The 23,151-nt window shown below is 38.5% G+C and overlaps 1 protein-coding gene across 1 annotated transcript in view; it reads right to left on the reverse strand.

Moving 5' to 3' along the window:
- Positions 1-23,151, reverse strand: part of FER (FER tyrosine kinase) — a 295,373-nt gene that overhangs the window by 133,867 nt on the left and 138,355 nt on the right. Inside the window, exons 12-13 of the mRNA XM_060235624.1 lie at positions 22,082-22,285; positions 19,804-19,926 (exon numbers count right to left, since the gene is read on the reverse strand). Of these exons, the coding sequence (XP_060091607.1) occupies positions 19,804-19,926; positions 22,082-22,285 (327 nt within the window). The remainder of the gene's footprint in view (positions 1-19,803; positions 19,927-22,081; positions 22,286-23,151) is intronic.

A 23,151-nucleotide genomic window follows, 5' to 3' on the forward strand; every position in this document is an offset into this window, starting at 1 on the left:
TTGCAGATGACACTAAATTATTTAGGGTGGTAAGAACCAGAGAGGATTGTGAGGCACTCCAAAGGGAATCTGTTGAGGCTGGGTGAGCGGGCATCAACGTGGCAGATGACGTTCAATGTGCCCAAGTGCAAAGTAATGCACATTGGGGCCAAGAATCCCAGCTGCAAATACAAGTTGATGGGGCGTGAACTGGCAGAGACTGACCAAGGGAGAGATCTTGGGGTCATTGTAGATAACTCACTGAAAATGTCAAGACAGTGTGCGATTGCAATAAAAAAGGCCAACGCCATGCTGGGAATTATTAGGAAGGAAGTTGAAAACAAATCAGCCAGTATCATAATGCCCCTGTATAAATCAATGGTGCGGTCTCATTTGTGCAGAAAAGGGCAACTAGAATGATTAAAGGTATGGAACACTTTCCCTATGAAGGAAGGTTAAAACGCTTGGGGCTCCTTAACTTGGAGAAATGCCAACTGCGGGTTGACATGATAGAGGTTTACAAGATTATGCATGGGATAGAGAAAGTAGAGAAAAAAGTACTTTTCTCCCTTTCTCACAATACAAGAACTCGTGGGCATTCAATGAAATTACTGAGCAGTCGAGTTAGAATGGATAAAAGGAAGTACTTCTTCATCTAAAGGGTGATTAACATGTGGAATTCACTGCCACAGAAGGTGGTGGCGGCTACAAGCATAGCCAGCTTCAAGAGCGGTTTGGATAAAAATATGGAGCAGAGGTCCATCAGCGGCTATTAGCCACAGCATATTATTGGAACTGTCTGGGGCAGTGATGCTCTGTATTCTTGGTGCTTGGGTGGGGGGCAAAGTGGAAGGGCTTCTACCCCCACTTGTGAACCTCCTTTTTTTTTTTTGCCACTGTGTGACACAGAGTGTTGGACTGGATGGGCCATTGGCCTGATCCAACATGGCTTCTCTTATGTTCTTATAATAAATAAAATAAAATAAATATCAGAGGAAATCATATACCTTTTATTTTCTAGATAAAGAACTGGGGGGGGGGGGTTTCCCTTACAAAAAGCAATTTTAAAATAGCAGTAGAGAAACACACTGAAAAGAGGTATATACTCCTACCTTCCTCTGGAAAAAAACACAGTTAAATGAGTTACTGGAAGATAGCAGAAATGTTTACATATTGATAGGAAAAAAACAAAAGCCAAAGTGCTTTTATGGACATCAAAACCACCACAGTTCACAATTTCTCATCAAAAGTTGGTATCTAAGTACCATTAGTCCAGATTTGCTGAAGTACAGAAAGAAATCAAAGTGACCAATAGGATGTTTACCTGTTGATACAGTCCATTGCTGTAGAAATGGTCCAGTTATGGAAACTACTTTTGATGTCATATACAGGAGAGCTTCTTAAAACTGTACACATGATTTTTTATATCATAAACTATATATCTGAGGTCCTTCTGATAAAATGCAGAAATAAAAGGTGGACAGTGGAAAATATTTTTTCTAAACGTGCGTAATACATATGCAGAAAAATAATACTTCAACAACTCTCAAACTAATAACTCATGGAACGTGAGAGATTTACAGCAATGGCCTCCAATCTTTTTTGCACCAGGGACTGGTTTTGTGGAAGACAATTTTTCCACAGACCGGTGAGGGGGGCGGCGCTGGGGGTTTTGCCACTCCAGGCTGCTCCCCACCCATGCCACATCCCTGCCCCCCATGAAGGTCTTTAATTGGGGGAGAGACTGGGGCTTTTTCTGCCTCCCCCTCCTATTTAAAGACCCCCACTGACCAGCTGATCAGTGAAGGTCTATAAATGAGAAATAGGCTAAGGTCACAGCAGCTCTGCCCCTTCTGCCAGCCTGGGACCCTGGCAAGGGGAGGCAGCCTTGGCCGTGTCGCCTCTTTAGTCCAGGGCTACTCTGCCTCACTCTGTGGCCCGGTTACTAGCAGGCCACGGACCAGGACCGGTTCATGGACCAGTGGTTGGGGACCCGATTTACAGGAACAGTTCTACACTATAATCAGGCTTGTTACCACTATTTGATAAAATCTGAACAAGAATGTGAAAACAAAAACACAAAATGAGCTATTTACGTAAGCTCTTTCCTTCCATATTTTATTCAATGAGGAGCACTGAGAATCATAATTTTAAATCGTCCAAGTATGACATTGGTTTCAGCACTGTGTGCAAAATCGGCAAACCGTACTGAAGGAAAGGACATGCCGTCTTGGATGCTTCGCATATTATCTGTGCCATCCCAAGCAGAGTTAAACACTTTTGAGTCCACCAAAGTCAATGAGTTCAGGATTGTAGAACTCTGCTTCTTTTGGCATCTGTGTATTTTCCAGTCAGTAGAAGATAGAAGAAGATATTGGATTTATATCCCGCCCTCCACTCCGAAGAGTCTCAGAGCGGCTCACAATCTCCTTTACCTTCCTCCCCCACAACAGACACCCTGTGAGGTGGGTGGGGCTGGAGAGGGCTCTCACAGCAGCTGCCCTTTCAAGGACAACCTCTGCCAGAGCTATGGCTGACCCAAGGCCATTCCAGCAGGTGCAAGTGGAGGAGTGGGGAATCAAACCCGGTTCTCCCAGATAAGAGTCCACACACTTAACCACTATACCAAACTGGCCATTAGGATGACACCACTTCAAGCAGAGCTCTGGAATCTCTGAGAAAGAGGTAGGACAAAACAAGGACCTAGAAGGAAAAACCAGGACTGCAAAGGTATCCCTGTTTTCCTCCAAAAGCAGAACACAAACAGACGAGTTAAATAGACAGGAAGGGAGACCACATAGACAGAAAGGGAGGAATAAAAGAGAGATGGGAACAAATGGGTTATTACTCTATGTGCACAGAGAAAGATCTGGGATGAGTGTAGAAGACTGAAAGATCAGATGATATGAAAGGTAAATACTGGCCACAAATGTGTTTCTAACAGTTATCTTTGGATACTGAGTGACAAAGGAAGGAGACGTGCCATATGCTGTTGTGGGGAATTTGATATATAAAATGCACCTGCCTTAAGCTAGTGGGTGCCAAAGACTTCAGCACCTGCTACATTGTATATTGGTTATTCCTGTCCTGATATAAACCAACACCTAACAACAGAAGATAATGCTGTTTTAATTCTATAACTGACAGCCATTGCCTGTTCATTTATTTTTAACTTTACTGAGCAACAAGAACATTGCACTAACAGAGAAATTTGTTTCATGGACCAAGACTAAAGTAGATATAATTCAATGAAGATACTTGTAGTCCTTATCATAATATCCAATACAGCTCGGCATTTGTATAATGATTTTCAATAAGGAAGATTGGCCAAGTTGTATCTTGTTCACATTAATTGGATCTTGTTTACATATGAAGCAGGGGATGGTAACATTCCTGTACATACTTACATGAATACACATTAGCATGAAGTAAAGGAATCTTGAAGGACAAAAGACAAAATCCAGCAAACCACAAAAAACCCAAAAATTGCAGACATGATAAAACCAAACTTGCTAAATTTATTACTGATTTATAGCCAACTCAAGAAGAATGTAGGAGTAATTTTAATCACATCTGAATGTAGTAACATAGCTGATATGAACATATGAAGCTGCCTTATACTGAATCATACCTTTTGGTCCATCAAAGTCAGTATTGTCTTCTCAGACTGGCAGCGGCTCTCCAGGGTCTCAAGCTGAGGTTTTTCATACCTATTTGCCTGGACCCTTTTTTGGAGATGCCGGGGATTGAACCTGGGACCTTCTGCTTCCCAAGCAGATGCTCTACCACTGAGCCACCGTCCCTCCCCATTTCCTGTCCCTGATAATTCAGACATTCCTTTATAGTCAACAGTGTTAAATAACTAGAAATTTGAGCAACTGCCCTACAATCACATGACTTTAGTTCTAGAACAAGGCTTAAAGACTGCTGTGCAAGACTGCTTAGTATTAAAGTTATCTTAAACTGTTCCTCATACTGACAATATTCAGTGAAATATTTTTGACTACAAAGATAAAGAAATATAAAGTGACCAAAACATTAATGTACATAAGATCATAGAATCACAGAGATGGAAAGGGTCATACAGGACATCTAGTCTAACCCCCTGCTCAATGCAGGATCTGCCTAGCAACTTTGACAAGCTTTTGTCCAGCCACTGCTTAAAGACTGCCAGTGAGGGGGAGCTCACTGATTCTACTGTTGAACAACTCTTACTGTAAAAAGTTTTTCCCTAATATCCAGTTGGTACCTTCCCGCCCATAATTTAAATCCATTATTGTGAATCCTATCCTCTGCTGCCAAGATAAGCTGGTCTCAGGAATGGGGATGACTTGAAAAAGGATCTTCCAGCATCCATTGTAAAACCTACTGTCTGTGTAAACTAAAGCATGTAAGGGTTAAGTATAAAATGTTTTACATGTATGGACAAAATCTCTGTCCAAAATCTCTGTAACTGAGCACAGATTCCACAGACCTTAAAACATGAGGAGCCCCTCTGGTGAATTGCATCTATAAACATCACTTTTGTGAAACAACTTGACTGCTGATATAATTATAGGCATCCTAACCCTGTGTTTAATTAGTACAGGTCACCTGATTAACATATGTAGTAATTTTTTATTTGATTCTATTTTAAGCTTCCCTTCCCTGGAAGCAGGGCTCAGGATGGCTTACAACAGAAAAAGAAATACAATAAACAGTAAAAGTCAAGACAACATTAAAAGTCCTTAAAACAGCAGCTATAAACCAGTACTGTATCCAAGATAGTGGGTAAACTGTGTCTAGCTCCCACAGGACTCCTAGGGTGGAGGGGATGTGGTAGGATGAGGGGTGGGGGTATGAGAGTGCCATGCCATCACTATCCTCAACCGAATGCCTGGCAGAACATCTCTGCCTTGTGTGCCCTGTTGAAAGGCAGTTAATCCCTCAGGACATGGATGATCTCCGGCAGAGCATTCCACTAGGTGGGGAGCAGAGCCTAGCTGAGGATAGCCAGATCTCTCTCAAGCCGGGAACCACCAGGAGGTTCTTATTCCTGTTCTACTAAATTTGTATTTGAAATTTTCAGTAGGGGTACAGAAGGAGAAAAGGGGAGAAACATATATTTAATATTGTGGTAGCATTGGATCACTTCCTTCTTAATGAATCAGAGTTATATGTGCCTCTTGCCAAGTTTGTGATATAACTTTATCTTTTTAAATTTGATTCATCACTTTTTGCAGCGGGAGTATTAATCCATCTTCCAAGCATTTATAATACATTGCTGATTGTCCATCTGGGCCTGGTGCATATGAGATCTTTCATGGAGTAATATTTTTATTTAGAATATCATTATCTTCCTTAATAAATTTAGGTATGGATACATCCTTAATATACTCATCTAGTCCAGACTCAGTTAAATTTTAGTTTTATAGAGCAGTGAGAAAAAGATAAACTGTTCATAGATATCTTTTTCTTGGTAAGAGATGTCATTTAATTTTTTAACTTCAGTTATTGATCTTTTTTCTCATTCTTTACTTAAGCAATAAGCTAAATAACACCCTGGTTTACTTGCCTGTTCAAACTATCTGTTTTGCAAATTTTATTTTTTTTCTGATTCTATCAGGTTTAGCTGAATTTTCAGTTGTTTAATTTCTTTTAAGACTGTTTTCTTTAAAGTTTTTGTATGTTGATCTTGCAATGTTTTAATTCTTTCTATTGTTTTAGTAGTTCTTTCTGCTTTTTCTGTCTTTTTCTTAGAGACTAGCACAATCAAATTACCTCTCATATAGGCATTACTTGCCTCCCAAATTGATGTCATTGTTACTTCTTCTGAAGTGTTTAATTTTTTTAAACTCAGCTAGGTCTCTTTTATATTTCTCAATTATATCCTTTTGATATAAATGGTCATCATTTAGTCTCCATCTTCTTGTTCTCTACCATGTTATCCTAAATGGATTATGAGCTGCAAAAATTTTAGGTTGAATCTTCACATTTTAAAAAATTCATCATTAAAAGTTTTAGATATCCAGCACATGTCAATTCTTGAATAAGTCTGATATCTTTTGGAGGAAAAAGTATAGCTTCAGGATTTGGGATTAATGGCTCTCAAAGCATCAATCAAATGTAACAGTTCCATATACCAAATAACATTTTTTCAGAAGTCTGCCCCCCTTAGTTTTTAAAATATATTTATCTTTAGATTTCAGAACTCCATTAATATCTCCAAAAAATTAATATTTCCCCTTCTTGGAAATCCAGAAGCTTCTGAAAAAATTATAAAACTTTTCCTTGGCATTATATGGGGCATACAAAGATGCCAATGTAATGATCTTGCCATCTGTAGGTCGAATTTTAAAAAGTATTTTCCATCTGCATTTTTCAAATCTTCTATAGCATTAATTCTATTATATAGATTGTAATCTCCTTCCTCTTTTCAGTTGCAGAGGCAACAAACTTTTTATTCCTAAGAACTTATTCATGTTGTTTCTTTATATAAGTCTCTCATAAACATATCACACCAGCCTTTTTCTTTTTTTAGTAAATGGAAATTTTTTAATCATTTAGGAGAGTTTAAGCCATCAATATTGATTGAGATCACATTGAGACTGTGCATTTTCTAAGATAGTGCTGCTGCTTGGTCTAGTTTTCCTTCTTCCTTACTTGGTCCTTCTGCCTCTTCTGTGAGTTTGTTTGCTTGTTCTATTGTAATTATGGTTTTTCTGCCTTTTGGTAGATACACCTCTAATGCAAACAGTATCTTCCAATGATACTTTATTTCTATCTTCTGTAGAGTGTGTCTTAGAAAGTCAAAGTATCTCTCCTCTTTTTCAGAAGAATAGATGGTGTGTCTTGAAATATTTGTGTTTGTGTCTCTTGGATCTCAAAAGGTGAAGTTCTAATTTTGTTTGAGATAAAATCTCTTGATTTTTTTGTGCATGAATTCCACCAGAATGTCACGTAGTAGTTTATTCCTTCTCATGAACCTGGAATTAATTCTGTATATTTGGTCAATGAGCACAGAATATTCTTCAATCTTGTAGTGGTCTTGTAGCAACTTGCTAAAGTCTTCTTCAATATCTGCTTTGCCAAATTCTTTGGGGACAAAGCAAAATTTAAGATTACAGCTTCTATTTTCAACCTCCAAAGTTTCAATCCTTTGATCAGCTTTCCCCAGTAAATGCTCTTGGATCTCCTTTTTTAATATAATTTTTATTGTTTACTTATTAGAATGTACAATTTTCTGTTGTCCCAATATTCCGTTATAAATTTTTCTCCCCCCCCCCCTTCGGTCTAGACTTCTTCTTTCAGCCAGGGGCATAGGGCTTGAAGCTTCCACTGAACGTCTTCCTTCTGTTCCTCTTTTATCCAGCTCAGGTAAAGCGACCACTTTTCCTTAATCCTTGATGTTCTATCTTCCCATGGTAGATCCTGGTTTGTTATATCCATTATGTCTGACTGAACAAATTCAAACAAATAATTATGCCAGGTTCTTTCTGTCCATTTATTTTTATCTTTCCACCCTACTGCTATTACTGCTTTACCAGCTAGTATCATTGCTTTTAATAGATCTTGGTTCTTTTTCCCTATTATCTCATTATCTAGGATGGTCACTGACATCAATTCAAAATCTATGTTCAGCTTTACGCGAAAGAGCTTGTTTATTATTCTTGCTATATTTTCCCATACTATTTTAACCTCATGACATTCCCACCACATGTGAGTATACCATCCTTTCATTTTTTTTACAGTGCCAACAGCTTAGGCTTAATCCTAGAAAGATGTTGGCTAAGGTTGCTGGGGTTCTGTTCCATTTGGTATAGAATTTTAGCTCCATTTCCCTAAACTTATGTATTTTTATTCTCTTAATTCCTTCTATTATTTTTTTTGCTTTTTGTCCTGTTATTTGAGTTTCTGTTATTTGAGTTTCCATTTTCTTTGGAGATGAGCTATTATTCCTTCTTCATCTGAGGTCATTTTCTTATACATTATACCTACCAATCTTCTTTTGTTTTTTTCCATTAATTTATAAATCTCTTCTATCGGTTCTTCTATGTTTATATCACTATTTTCAATTATCTTTTTAATTTTTGTGTATAAGCATGCAGCTTTTAACCAGTATTTTGCACCTACTGCTTCCTACTTTTGGATCTCCTATGTTCCAGTTCCTTGTATGGTCTCTAAGCATGAACAATTTGTTCAGTGTCTTCTTTAACTTTTTTTTGTTATCTGTGTCAATCCTGTGGTTATTTTCTGTCTCAGTGATAAAAATTCTTTTTTTATATGATCAAAGGTGTTTTCTTAACCTAGTTTTATTTGTGCAACCTGCTGGCTGAATCCCTTCTTCTATTTGGGTGACTTTCTGGTACATTCAGTTCTGAATGTTGCATCTGAGATGAAAGTGTATCCTTTAATCAATTCATTAGATGGCCACAGTGTCTTGGAGCTTCTCTAGCCAATCAGACATTCCATGAGCTGCTGCTTCAGTCTTCTTTTTGGCTCATGTTGACATTCTTCGTCTGTGTCTCTTGAACGAAGTTTTCATTCATTTAATAACTCAAGTTATTAATTTAATTACATTCAGCAAAGAAAATATGTTTAGGGTGACAAAGCTGAACTATAACTTTTAACTTTAGTTTATAATATGAAACTCAGTATTAAAATATGACTATATTTCAATATTTCACAACAGGAAGTTTATATTTCAGCTGTTCATTAACCAAAAATTTTGTATTTACTCTGATCTATAGATTATATTAAAAGGAAAGAAATAAGAAACATTAGAAATACTAAAGTTGGCCAGTTTAAAATGATAGCATTAACTAAAGTATTGAAGTTGAGTTAATAAAACTCAGTGATTATTAGTTATTTATTATATATATACCAGAGTGGTTATTTGTTAGTCTCTCGGCTTGACTTCGCGAACGAAGATTTAAGAAGGGTGCAGTAGTCCACGTCTGCTGCAGGCTCGCTGGTGGAATATTTGTTAGTAATATTAAAGAAATTGAGTCCTTGGGTTATATTTACTGCATTTTATTCTAGGCTTCAGGCTCAGTCTTTCTTATCTTCAGAAGGTATAATCTCTTCTTTTTAAATCAATAATAAAAAAAAGTGTGCAATAGGTTAAAATATGTTCCAGAATGATTATTAGTTTACTGTTTATTGGTTTCAGTGTGATGACAAAGAAATTCCACTGGATGGCAGTGAAGAGCAATCCCAAATACCGGTGTGCAATAGACCAAAATATGTTCCAAAATAGATAGATCCAAGTGGGCAGCCATGTTGGTCTGAAGCAGTAGAACAAAGCAAGAGTCAAGTTTTTGGAACATAGCAAGAGTCAGGTTGCACCTTTAAGACCTTAAAGGAGCAACTTGACTCTTGCTATGTTCCAAAATGTTTTCATTTGGTTTCAGTATGACGGCATATAAATTCCACTGGGTGGCAGTGAAGAGTACAGGTTGCTGTTAACAAAAATTGAACACCAACATAAACCAGTATAAACTGGCTAGATTCCTCCCTCATTTTCAATACTCCCCCCTCTAGGGTGTCAATATAACAGCTATGTAGAATTGAGAGGAAATAAACTGTAATCCAATTTATGAATAGTTCAAAAGACACAACTCTGATTGTAGTTGTGACTCTTTAAAAAAGCTGTTTCCTCCCCTGCTCAAAATTAAAAAGCAGGTGTTAGAGCGAGTAATGAATTCTCAGCTGAAGGTCCTGATTAGAAGCTCATTAGTTTGAAAATAGTGTGTCTAATGCAAAATAAAGTTGAAAAATCCAATTAAGTTGAGTAGTTCAATTATATCTTGGAAGGTGAAAGTAAAACAGATCACAACATAGAGAGTTCTTTTAAACACAAAAATATATCCTCTCTATATAAAAATTTAGAATAAACTGCCCAAGAGTAAGAAAAAGCAAAATTAAAGTATTTAAAGATGGAGGGAAGAGGGGAGGAAAAAAGGCAAAATGATGGCGACCTCTCTGAATGACAAAAAGTCAGCTTAAACTCACATTACCAGATGTAGATAAATCCAGAGAGCTTGGCACTGCTCCAATTCGCTTATATACAGACTCAGATGAGAGGTGAGATGGAATTTATCTCTTACTAGCATTATCATCTGACTCCTAGGGAGTTAAGCTCAGAGAACCTAATAAGTAGTCTGTTATCAAGTAGCTATTGCTCAGGAATCAGGGTTCTTATTCCCTAAGCACAATGCTTTTCCAAGGGCATACTGAGAGAGGCAGTTCCAAAGATATGTGGATCCCTGGCTGCTAAGGGCCCCAAAGGTCGAAACCAACACCTTGAACTGGATATGGTGTTCCACTGGAAGCCAACAGAGCTTGCACAGCACAGGTTGGAAATGTGCCATGCAAGGGGTCCCTGTTAGGACATGTGTAGCCATGTTCTGGATCAGTTGAAGCTTCCAGCTCCGGCGCAAGGGTAGGCCCACAAACACAAATTGCAGTAGTCTGTCATGGATGTGATCATTGCATGGATTACTGTGCCTAGATTGGAGTGAGTCAGCTAGGGTGGGGGGCAGTTGTCTAACCTGGCACAGTTGGAGAAACACCAGCTTGGCAAACTTCACTACCTGGGCCTCCATAGAGAAGTTGGCATCTAGAGTCATGCCCAGGCTCTTCACTTTCAGAGCTGGTAAGAGGCATGCCATCAAGAGCCAGATGCGTCTCCCCACCCTCCCTGCCATAGAACCTCCATCTTACCCACATTCAGTTTCACTCAACTCTGCTTTAACCACCCATCCACGGCTTCCAAGCCCTTGGTTAAGTTCACAGGAATGGTTTCCAGCCAGCAGTCAATCAACAGAAATAGCTGGGTATCATCAGCATGTTGATGACACCCTAGCCCGAAGCTCTGTGCTAGATGGGCCAGGGGGCGCATGTAGAAGTTGAATAACATCAGGGAGAGAAGTGCTCCTTGTGGGACCCTACATTCCAGTGGGTACCTCTGGACACTGTCCGTCTGAACACCACTCTCTGTCTCTAACCATGAAGAAATGAGGTGAACCATTGTAAGATTACCCCACAAATCCAGTGTCATTGACGCAGTGAGTCAACAGGGGGTGGTCAGCTGTGTCAAATGCTGCTGTAACATTGAGCAATATCAGCAATGCCAACCCACTTCAACCCAGCTGTCAACAGAGATCATCCATGAGGGCGATCAATGCCATCTCCACCCCATGATTGGGATGGAAGCCAGATTGGAATGGGTCTAACATCAATGTGTCATTCAGGAATTTCTGAAGCTGTTCTGCCACCGCTTTCTCAATTACCTTAATTTCAAGACTGGAACAACAATCACCTCCTTTGGCCCTCCCTAGGGTCCTAGTCGGGAGTATAAAACCAGCAATTGTCTACTGCCAACTGAACTATCATCTATCTAAAATAAGCCTTGTAGACAAAGTCTCAGCAAACTGCAATCCAGGGCTAGTTAATTAATAGTTAACAGTAAGTCAGGTTCTCCCAATTGTCTTCTGGGATGGGGGGGGCAGGGAGAAGACAAACTGATGACTACTCATGATCTCTTTAAAATGCATAATTGTGTATGTGCCTTTGTTAAAACTGATCAATACAGCTCTTTATTTCACAGGAAAGAGATTTCCAGGTAACTACAAACCTGGAAATTCTCCCTGAAACTAAAACATTGATTTCACTTAATATACTTCAATTTAAGATACTAAATCAAAGTACCCAGTTGTTCCGCTTTATTGTATAATCAATGGTACCATACCAGCAGGCTAAAAACAAAAGCTATTACGGAATAGTATCTTTGACAGGTTATAAAAGAGGGCAAACATTTTACCTTCATGGTTCTACTATTTCCACAGCATCATTCTTCAGTACAATACCACAAGACAGATCAGTGCCCCCCCTCTTTTTAAAAAAAGAACTATACTTAAACTTAGATTTGGGGGCTCACAGTTTGGAAGTCAATTCCAAAGCAGGGTCACCAATACTGAATTTTTATGCTGTATACCTACAAATATTTCACAGAGTAATACAAAATGTTAAAACACAAAGAACAAAAATCAGATTCAGTGTGTTCAGAGTGGCATTATCTGTCACCTTAAAATGATTAGGTAAGATTTTTCAATAGCAGGCATAGAAATAATCATATTAATAAAATAATCTAGCCTTAATTTTCATGGAAACATTTTGAGGTTCAACTCTGACCTTTCAAACTACTGGGGTGAAATTTATTGGGACTAACCTTCAGCCAGGGGATTGTCCCTCCTGAATTCCAGGAAGATCGGAAAACATCTCCCCATTCTACAAGCAGTTAAAATTCTAAGTTGTGGACCAGACAAGTATGAAATGGTGGTGTGTGAATGACTTTTCCCTCTATTCCTGAGATCCTCAAGCAGTGCATTATGGGGGTGGGCTTTTCTTTTAAACAAGCTGCATGTGGTGAGCTTAGCTCATTGCCCATTCTCCCCGTCCAGTCTTTTTCTCCCAGCCAAACTGACTTCTTTAACTGACACCTGGCCAGAGAAATATGCTTGTAGTACCAAGACCGGGCACATTTTTAGCGCACACACACTGTAGTTTTTGTTGGTTTTTTAAAGATTCAACCCCACATTCTTTACATGCAGATAAGAGAGGTTTGCCTGTCTTTTTCCCCTAGCACAACTAACAGTAGCTGGAAATGAGCTGTAGCATGATTTATGAAGGCAGAGGTGGTAGAGCTGCTTAGAATCAGCAACTCTTCCTCACCCAGAGAAGGTTTGACCCCTCCTTATCACAATGTTCTGCATCTCACCTGACTCATCTCATCCATACACATATGGATGCATACATGTACTATTGGAGAGAGAAGCCTTAACTGCTGCATCTGTTCACTTTAGAAACATTGGTCACAGTGCTTTAAGTGGAATTCTGTTGATTAATTTGAATTCATTAAATCCCACTTTCCCAATCTGTAGGCAAGCTGCTATCACCATAGTCTAAAACATGGATGTTTGCATCTATTTAACCTTAGAACAAAGTATTTTCTTCTGTTCCTCATAGGACATGCAGAATGGCTGGTATGACCAATGATGGGGGAGAAGCAAGTTATTTCATAATTCTATTTCTCTACTAAACTTTTATGTAAATTAAGATGGCACCTTTTAATCCCCTCCCTCCTGCTGCTCTCTAGGTCTTTTTCCAAGTGGCTTGTTTTGCACATATAACAGCATAACAGTCTCCATCAGGATGTGCTAGTCTACAAAACATACCTTGGCAAAATTCAATGCCATCATTACTGCAAGGTCAAACTAGTTAAAAAGTCAGAATGTTTCAAATGTGAGTTCAAGAGACATTTCATTGTTTGAACCTATGAGTAACCCAAGACTAACAGTTGCATTGATGAACTAAGTGCCATTCAAGGACTATAAATCAATATGATGTTTTCTAATTTTAAAAAATCACAGGCATGAGTCAAACTGGATATATTCTTCACATCCACTCCAGAACTGCTGATTTCAGAAGGGGTGCTGAAAGACCAAAGTCAGATTGAGGTGATGAGAGAGGAGGTCCTACAACTGATGGACAAATTAAAAACTAATAAATCACCAGGCCCAGATGGCATACACCCAAGAGTTCTGAAAGAACTCAAAGGACAACTTGTGGATCTCCTGACAAAAATATGTAATCTTTCATTGAAATCTGCTTCCGTTCCTGAGAACTGGAAGGTAGCTAATGTCACCCCCATCTTTAAAAAGGGTTCCAGAGAAGATCCGGGAAATCACATGCCAGTCAGTCTGACTTAAATACCAGGAAAGTTGATAGAAACCATTATCAAAGAGAGAATGAGTAGGCACATTGATGAACACAAGTTATTGAGGAAGACTCAGCATGGGTTCTGTAAGGGAAGATCTTGTCTCATTAACCTGTTAGAGTTCTTTGAGGGGTGAACAAACATGTGGACAAAGGGGACCCAACAGATGTTGTTTACCTTGACTTCCAGAAAGCTTTTGGTAAAACTCCTCATCAAAGGCTCCTTAGTAAGCTCAAGAGTCATGGAGTAAAAGGACAAGTCCTCTTGTGGATCAAAAACTGGCTAATTAATAGGAAACAGAGAGTGAGTATAAATGGGCAATCTTTGCACAGGAATATGATAAGCAGTGGGGTGCCACAGGGCTCAGTACTGGGTCCCATGCTCTTTAGCTTGTTCATTAGTGATTTGGAGTTGGGAGTAAGCAGTGACGTGGCTAAGTTTGCAGATGACACTAAATTGTTCAGGGTGGTGAAAACCAGAGAGGATTGTGAGGCATTCCAAAGGGATCTGTTTAGGCTGGGTGAGAGGGCATCAATGTGGCAGATGAGTTCAATGTGGCCAAGTGCAAAGTAATGCACATTGGGGCCAAAAATCCTAGCTATAAATACAAGTTGATGGGGTGTGAACTGGCAGAGACTGACCAAGAGAGAGATCTTGGGGTCGTGGTAGATAACTCACTGAAAATGTCAAGACAATGTGAGATTGCAATAAAAAAGGCCAACACCATGCTGGGAATTATTAGGAAGGGAACTGATAACAAATCAGCCAGTATCATAATGCCCCTGTATAAATCGATGGCGCAGCATCATTTGGAGTACTGTGTACAATTCTGGTCACCACACCTCAAAAAGATATTACAGCATTGGGAAAAGTGCAGAAAAGGGCAACTAGAATGATTAAAGTGTTGAAACACTTTCTGTATGAAGAAATGTTAAAATGCTTGGGGCTCTTTAGCTTGGAGAAACGTCAACTGCGGGGTGACATGATAGAGGTTTAGAAGATTATGCATGGGACAGAGAAGGTAGAGAAAGAAGTACTTTTCTCCCTTTCTCACAATACAAGAACTCGTGGGCATTCAATGAAATTGCTGAGCAGTTGGGTTAGAACGGATAAAAGGAAGTACTTCTTCATCCAAAGGTTAACATGTGGAATTCACTGCCACAGGAGGTGGTGGCAGCGACAAGCATAGATAGCTTCAAGAGGGTAATGGATAAGCATATGGAACAGAGGTCCATCAGTGGCTATTAGCCACAGCTTATTGTTGGAACTCTCTGTCTGGGGCAGTGATGCTCTGTATTTTTGTGTTTGGGAGGGCACAGTAGAAGGGCTTCTGGCCCCACCGGTGGATTTCCTGATGGCACTTTGTTTTGTTTTAATCATTTTTAATTTTCATTTTATTTGATTTATATCCCGCCCTACCCCACCACAGAGTGTTGGACTGGATGGGCCATTGGCCTGATCCAACATGGCTTCTCTTATGTTCTTATGTCCTTAGCGCTTCTAAAATACACTTATTTTTCAGCTATTAACATTCCTAGCATTAATTATAGAATCATAGAGATGGAAGGGACCTCCAGGGTCATCTAGTCCAACCCTCTGCACAATGCAGGAAACTCACAAACACCTCCCCCTAAATTCACAGGATCTTCATTGCTATAAGATGGCCATTTAGCCGCTGTTTAAAAACCTCCAAGGAAGGAGAGCCCACCACCTCCCGAGGAAGCCTGTTCCACTGAAGAATTGCTCTAACGGTCAGGAAGTTCTTCCCAATGTTGATCCGGAAACTCTTTTGATTTAATTTCAACCCATTGGTTCTGGTCCTACTTTCTGGGGACACAGAAAACAATTCCACACCATCCTCTATATCAGGGGTGGCCAATGGTAGCTCTCCAGAAAAATATGGAGCACAGGTCCATCAGTGGCTATTAGCCACAGTGTATGTGTGTATACAAAATTTTTTGCCACTGTATGACACAGAGTGTTGGACTTGATGGGCCGTTGGCCTGATCCAGCATGGCTTCTCTTATGTTTTTATGTTCAGATACTTTTTGCCTACGACTCCCATCAGCCCAAGCCATTGGCCATGCTGGCTGGGGCTGATGGGAGTTGTGGGCAAAAAATATCTGAAGAGCTACCATTGGCCACCCTTGCTCTATATCAGGGGTCCCCAACCACAGGTTCGTGAACCAGTACCAGTCCATGGCCTGCAAGCAACTGGACACGGAGTGAGGCAGAACAGCCCCAGACTAAAGAAGCAGCACGGCCTAACTCCAAGACTGACTCCCATTGCAGGGTCCCGGTGTCATTGTATTCAAAGCCAAGCAGTTTCTATGCACATGTGGGGAAAGTGAAAGTAACAGAATTGCCAGGTAGATCATCTAAGTGACAGAAGGTGGCTGGTTGCCAGATTGCATCAGCCTGGACAATGTCAGCATGACTCAGCAGCAAGCTGATTGGCTACCTGGGTGGACCTTGTGTATAAATGTACAAAGACACTTTACTGTGTGTGGGATATGTATGGTGGAGTTGCAGCGGAGCATTCTGTCGGTTTGGAGACTGGAGGTGTAAATAAATTGTATATAGTGGTTTTATCACTGCTGTGTGCAAGCCTTCATTCTTTGCGTCATTAAAGACCACCCTCACTAAGCACAGGCGCATCAACACCCGGACCAGTAGAAGGGGCAGTGTTGCTGTGATCTTAGCCTACCCCTCATTTATAGACTCTTTAAATGGGAAGGGTGGCAGAAACAGCTTCCGTCTCCCGCCCCCCATTTAGACCACTGCTCTATATGATAGCCCTTCAAGTACTTGAAGATGGTAATCATATCACTTCTCAGACGCCTCCTCTCCAGGCTAAACATCCCCACCTCCTTCAACCTTTCCTCATAGGACTTGGTCTCCAGACCCCTCACCATCTTCGTCGCCCTCCTTTGGACCCGTTCCAGCTTGTCTATATTCTTAAATTGTGGTGCCCAAAACTGAACACAATACTCCAGGTGAGGTCTTACCAGAGCAGAGTAAAGCGATACCATCACATCACGTGATCTGGACACTATACTTCTGTTGATACAGCCCAAAATTGCATTTGCCTTTTTAGCCACCACATCACACTGTTGACTCATGTTCAGCATATGATCCACTAAGACCCCTAGATCCTTTTCGCACTGCTAAGACAGGTCTCCCCCATCCTATAACCATGCATTGGATTTTTCCTACCTAAATGCAGAACGACATTTATCCCTGTTAAAATTCATTTTATTGATTTTAGCCCAGTTTTCCAGCCTGTCAAGGTCATCCTGTAGCCTGTTTCTGTCTTCTACTGCATTTGCAACCCCTCCCAATTTAGTATCATCGGCAAATTTAATAAGCATTCCCTCTATTCCTTTACCAACTTGTCAACAAGGATAGTATGGGGAACCTTATCAAAAGCCTTACTGAAATCAAGATAAACAATGTCTACAGCATTCCCCTGATTCAGCGAGGAAGTCACTTTCTCAAAAAAAGAGATCAGGTTAATTTGACATGACTTGTTCTTGAGAAACCCATGCTGGCTCTTAGTAACCACATCCATTCTTTCTAAATCTTCCAGGACTGACTTTCTGATGGCTGGTTCTAAAACTATTCCAGGTATAGACGTCAACCTGACGGGTCGGTAGTTACCCGTATTCTTTTTCCCCCTTCTTGAAGATGGGGACAACATTCACCCGCCTCCAGTCTTCTGGCACCTTTCCTGTTCTCCAAGAATTCTCAAAAAAAAATAGCCAGAGGCTCAGAAATTATATCCGCAAGCTCTTTTAGAACCCTTGGATGCAATTCATCTGGCTCTGATGACTTAGTTTCATTTAAAGAAACTAGATATTTATGTGCTATCCCATGCTGATTCTACGTTGGAACTTCATACCCTCCTTATATGTTCTGTTTTTGCCATGTTGAGCACCATTTCCCTCAGAAGAGAAGACTGAGGAAAAGCAGGAATTGAGCACTTCCATCCTCTCTTCATTACCTGTCGCAATTTCACTTTCCTGCCCTCACAGGAATGAATTGGCCTACCATGTCTTTGCTCTTTTTCTTACTCTGAACATAAGAAAAGAACCTATTTTTGCTGTTTTTAGCATCTTTAGCCAGCCTAATCTCATACTGAGCTTTAGTTTTCCTAACTTTTTCTCTACAAGCACTGGTGATTTCTTAATATTCATTCTTGATTATAAGGCCCTCCTTCCAGTTCCTAAAGTTGTCTTTTTTATTTCTCAAGTCTTTAGAGAGCTGTTTAAGAACATTTGGTCTATATAGAATATGATACTATTCAGCTCTTTTTGACATAATTATAATTATTTATATGACAAAGTAAGTAATATACTTAATAAAGCTACTTTTGTTTTTTATAATAAATTATGCTAAAACTTCTATTTATTAAATAGGTCCTTACAGGGACATAATTTTACATAAAGGGAAGATTAAAATATCAGATTGGTTTATTGCTTTAAAAGTAATAATGAAGATTGTTGTCAAGATATCACAGGAATTTTGACACAGGAGAAACTAGGGCTGGGGGATCCTTCAGACAAAACCCCAGACCATAGTGCAATTATATGCACAAGTCAACAGGGGGATCCTCCAGTTTCCACATTCCTTCTTCATCTCCCCATCCCCTAGAGATCTAATTAAGACTTCTGTTTTCACATTAAAGTATAGTTGGCAGTGAGATTTAAACCACAAACAATGGTGTGCATTTTACTCTTAAACCAGGACTCCCAACTCTGATATTTAGGGAAGAATTCAATCTGTAATTTATAAATTAGACTGCTGTGTGAAAGAGGAGGAGGAAGGGGAACTATAGAGAAGGAAGTGTGCGAGACTAAGGATTCCATATGCTCATGCTTTGAACTAGAAATTATGATCTTTTTTACCATATTACATCATGCCTAGGAATCACAGGAAGAAAACTACTTCCAGACTTAAATATGTTTGAAGTCTCATAGCAACTTGCATTGCAATTCCTACCAGTTATTCCTTACCATGACATTATATATATATATTTGAGGAGAGAGAAAATTAGCACTGTTCTTGGAATTTTTACGTTGTTGGTGCTCTTGCAATTCATACATCCCTAACTACAACTTATTAGATTTCACAGATTCCAAGCAGTTTGATAGACATGGAATATACAAGTATATATACTGATCAGTCATTACAATATCAAAAACTGACTCATTGCCTAATCTTTTTTTAAAAAAAAATTGCTGTACAGACTTGGTAAAGATTAAATGAATTATTTAATATAAAATATTTTTAATCAACATCGTTTTATAAAATTATTAGTTTGTGACACTGATGCATTAGCTTGGCTTTGAATATGTTCTTGTACAAATGGAGGGGCACTTCCACTTACAAAAGGGACAGGTCACACTGTCCACTAATAACCCCTTCCTGTTGCAGCCACCTCTGCTATACCCCAGGTCATTCAACCATCCAACCCTTACAAGCAGGTTTTCAAAGGACACAGGAGGGCTGCAATGAGAAAGCCAGCAAGAAAGCCAGTTGACTGGATCTAAGTCATTAAGTATTATGTTTCTATATGCTTGTCTAAGCTCATACTCAAGAAATCAACAATATTCTTTTAACATCTCATATTCTTAAAAATTGAACTGAAGTCCCCAGACATAGAAAAATAAAACAAAACTAGAAGTATTAGTGACATCCCAGTAAAATTATACTTTAGCAAGTTGATCATTCTTTCCATTGTATAAAGAGGCACAAAGAAAAATTTCAAGAATGAAAACATATTTACTCGAAAAAACCATGTTTGTCAAACCAATTAGAGAAGGACTGCACCTTCAAAAGACTTCCAACAAGAATTGCATCATACGTTTTTTATATATTTGTTCATATTTATTGAAGTATTTCTATCCCGCCTTTCCCTCCATGTACATGTCCCCCTAAGCGGTCAACAGGCATCAATGAAAACAAAAATAGCAATGTATTATCAAACATAAATCATAAAAGCTGCCAAAAGTAACGTTAAACATGCTCAGAAAAATAAGTCTGTCTCACTAACATGCACATACCTTAGCAACAGGATTCAGCAGAACCACACCTGATTTCTTTGTAATTACTTGTTTTGTTTGGTAATGGTGTTCTATAAGCTGAGGAATAGTTGGAAACCCAGTTCCTTCAAATCGATACTGATTCTGTAAGTGAAAAATGAAAAATTAAGCAAATTCCCTTGAGATTTAAGTGACATGTAACTTAATTACAAAGGAATGCAAAAAAGAAAAAAGAAAAAAATCAGCAAAATTATAAACATGCTCAGCTACAATTGTTCTAGTAAATTCATTAGGACTTATTCCTTAGTGAGTATAAAAATGGTTTCTATGTCAAAACTGTACATTTATTCTCACTAAATATAATTGTACGAATGCCATTTTGCCCTATTTTAAAGACAAATTCCTCACAAAATGGTAGACAGTTAAGGCTGCATTATAAATAAAACAGTTTTTAACATGTCAATATTTACAGACAGATCCAGGTGGGCAGCTGTGTTGGTCTGAAGCAACAAAAAAAAGCTGGAGGCCAGTAGCATCTTTAAGACCAACAAAGTTTTATTTGGAATGTAAGCTTTCGTGTCCATGCACACTTCATCAGGCAATGAAATGGGGTACAGTGAGCAGTTACATATAGCTGATTGGCAGTGATTACACATGCAAAATAGTACCAAATCAGAATCTATGCCAAAATAGTACAGTTAATAAACTGAAAGAACAGCCAGTTTGCTCTGGATACCATTTATTGTGTTGGATAACAACAAAGTCAATAAACATGTCAGAATTGAAGAGTAATTGTGAGAGTGTCACAGGCAATAAATGCAGAGTCTGTTAACTGCTATATAGCTACTTAAGGCGGGGTTAAACTGAGAACATGTTTTTCTCAGAGCTATTCCTGTCTACCAAGACAATTCTTTAATTGTATGACAAAAAACAGACGGACAGAAACAATTTAACTTGTATCAGCTACTTAGAGTAGACTTAGAGATACTGATATTATTATAAGGAAATGTCACTGTTAAAAGGTAGAGATCCAAAAGCTACATTTGGTGATATTTAAAATGTAACATGTTCTCTATTTTGAAATAAAAAAACTACAAAATTAATTACAGCTTTTCTGTCAGACAGTACAGATTTCAATGATTTGCTCTTTAAAACTATTTTTCTTATTAAAAAATCTGACTATTCTAGTATTATCTCTAATATTCAAACAGGATAAAGTCTTGGATAATGTTCACATGCAATTTAGTAAACTGGAGATATAATCAGAAAGGATAGTTCTAACCAGAGCAGCTGGGTAAACAGCCTAGGAATATATTTAAAAGTTCAGGTATTTATGGAAATATACTGACATGTCACAGGGAACTAGAAGATCAAATGAAATATGAAGGTTTCTCATTGCCAAAATCAAATAAAATTCATTACTGTTTTCAGAAATAACTTTTTCATGTGCAACTATATAAAAAAGGTTAGATCCAGATCCACATAAATATATTTATAAAGAGATATAGTGGGGGATGGATATCTTACAATGAGTGAGAAGTCTTCCTCTGGAGGAATGATCCCTCCTCCACCAATGTAAGTACTGTCCCTTTGATTACTGTGGAAAAGCTAAGTACTACTAATGTTTTAAACTGTACCTCAAATTCTTTGACTGATAAATTCTTTGAGAATAGCCAAACACAATAAGAAGATCCATTAATTTATTCAATAATGCAAAAAGATTGTCAGTTACAAACATACTGTTATTCTACAGATCCAATTTATGGAGTATAGTATCCCATCTATTTTTTTTACCCACTAAGTGTTCCTGAGTATCATTAGATTAGTCAAAACCACTAATATCTCCCCCTCAATATTTGCAAAACTAAACTAGTTCCTCCAGTTACATTCTTTACGTGTAATACACTCAAAGACTTGAACCCCCTTTTTTATTCCATTTATGTTCGCTGGATCAATCTTAATATGGGGTGGAAAGATGAGAGAAATTTGGGGGCTGGAGTGGGGAGGCTAAACTCCTCTGGCTCCCACTTATTAGTAAAACACAATTATATAAGAATTCAGCAGCAATGAGGGTTGCCTCACTTTGAAAGGGGGAGTTCTAAGCTTCTGCAGTTCACACACTGAGTCTCAGCATAACTGCCAGAAACATCTCTAGTGGATAATACCTTCTTCATCTTAGAAGGTTGACAAATACTTAAAATTTCAGAAGGAGTAGCAATAAATTATGCTATACATGTTATATAGTTGCATGCAAATAAATTAGGTATCTTTTTAAAAGGCTGCACAATACCAAACGCACATCAACAAACTGTATGATGAAGTGTCTCCGTTGTCCGTCTGAAAATACAGAAAGGACATATTCACCAGGTTTCCCATGGCTCTCTCGTACCAAGAAGTCTCCTTGCTGTTTTAATAGCTCTTGAGATTCTATTCTTGGGATTGCACCATGATACCAGTCTTGCTCAGCCAATGGTTTTTCGCTGGTTGATATTACATCAAAAAACTTGGAAAAAATATGAAAATCAGTGAATACAAGTTTGTGTGTTTAATTTTCATTCAAAGTGCAGTACAGATGCTTCTCAGAACTGTACATCAGCAAACTAAAATGAACTTAATTAACCAGCTATAAAGCTAAGAAAGCATATTGTTCTTGAACACAAGCAGAGAACAAGCAGAGTCAGTTAGAAAAAAACGAGAAAAAGGAACAAAAAAATTGAAAAAGGAAAGACATTAGGGTAAACCATATTTTGTTTTAAAAGTGTGACTAGTGCTGTTGAAATTGAGAGAGAGCGAAGATATATAAGAATATCTGAATTTTTTCTGAATAATATTGGTGTACAGTATTTAGTAACCAGATAAAAAAACCCTGTTCATATTAAATTGTTTGAGCTGAAGAAGACTGTCATGCACATTTGATAAGTTCTATAAATCAGAAAGATTATAGGAGGAAAAATGCATTATTATGAAGCATCACATTACCCAAAGAATAATCCAAAGGGGTTAAATAGAATGGCCTGAGGTTGTCAGTGCTTCAAAGAATGATTGGTGTTTGAAAGCTTTAAAATGCTGTTGTGGAACAAATTTTAAAACTGCTGCTTTTAAAAGAACCATCAATTCAGATAATTTAGAGCATCTACCAAAGAGATTCCATTGATGGGACCAGTGATCAAGCATGTGGTAGTCTTGTTACTCCCCATTTTTGGATGAAAGACTATCTGAACACTTATCAATCTGGCTCCTGACCTGGGTCTGGTACTGAAATTTATTTACATAAAACATCTGTATGCCAGCTTTCCATCCAACTGAGGGTCACCAATGTGGCAAGCAATCAAAACAATTAACAGATAAAAATATATAAAATATTTAAAA

Source organism: Heteronotia binoei, chromosome 4, assembly GCF_032191835.1.
Source record: "Heteronotia binoei isolate CCM8104 ecotype False Entrance Well chromosome 4, APGP_CSIRO_Hbin_v1, whole genome shotgun sequence".
In the NCBI taxonomy this organism is placed as follows: domain Eukaryota; kingdom Metazoa; phylum Chordata; class Lepidosauria; order Squamata; family Gekkonidae; genus Heteronotia; species Heteronotia binoei.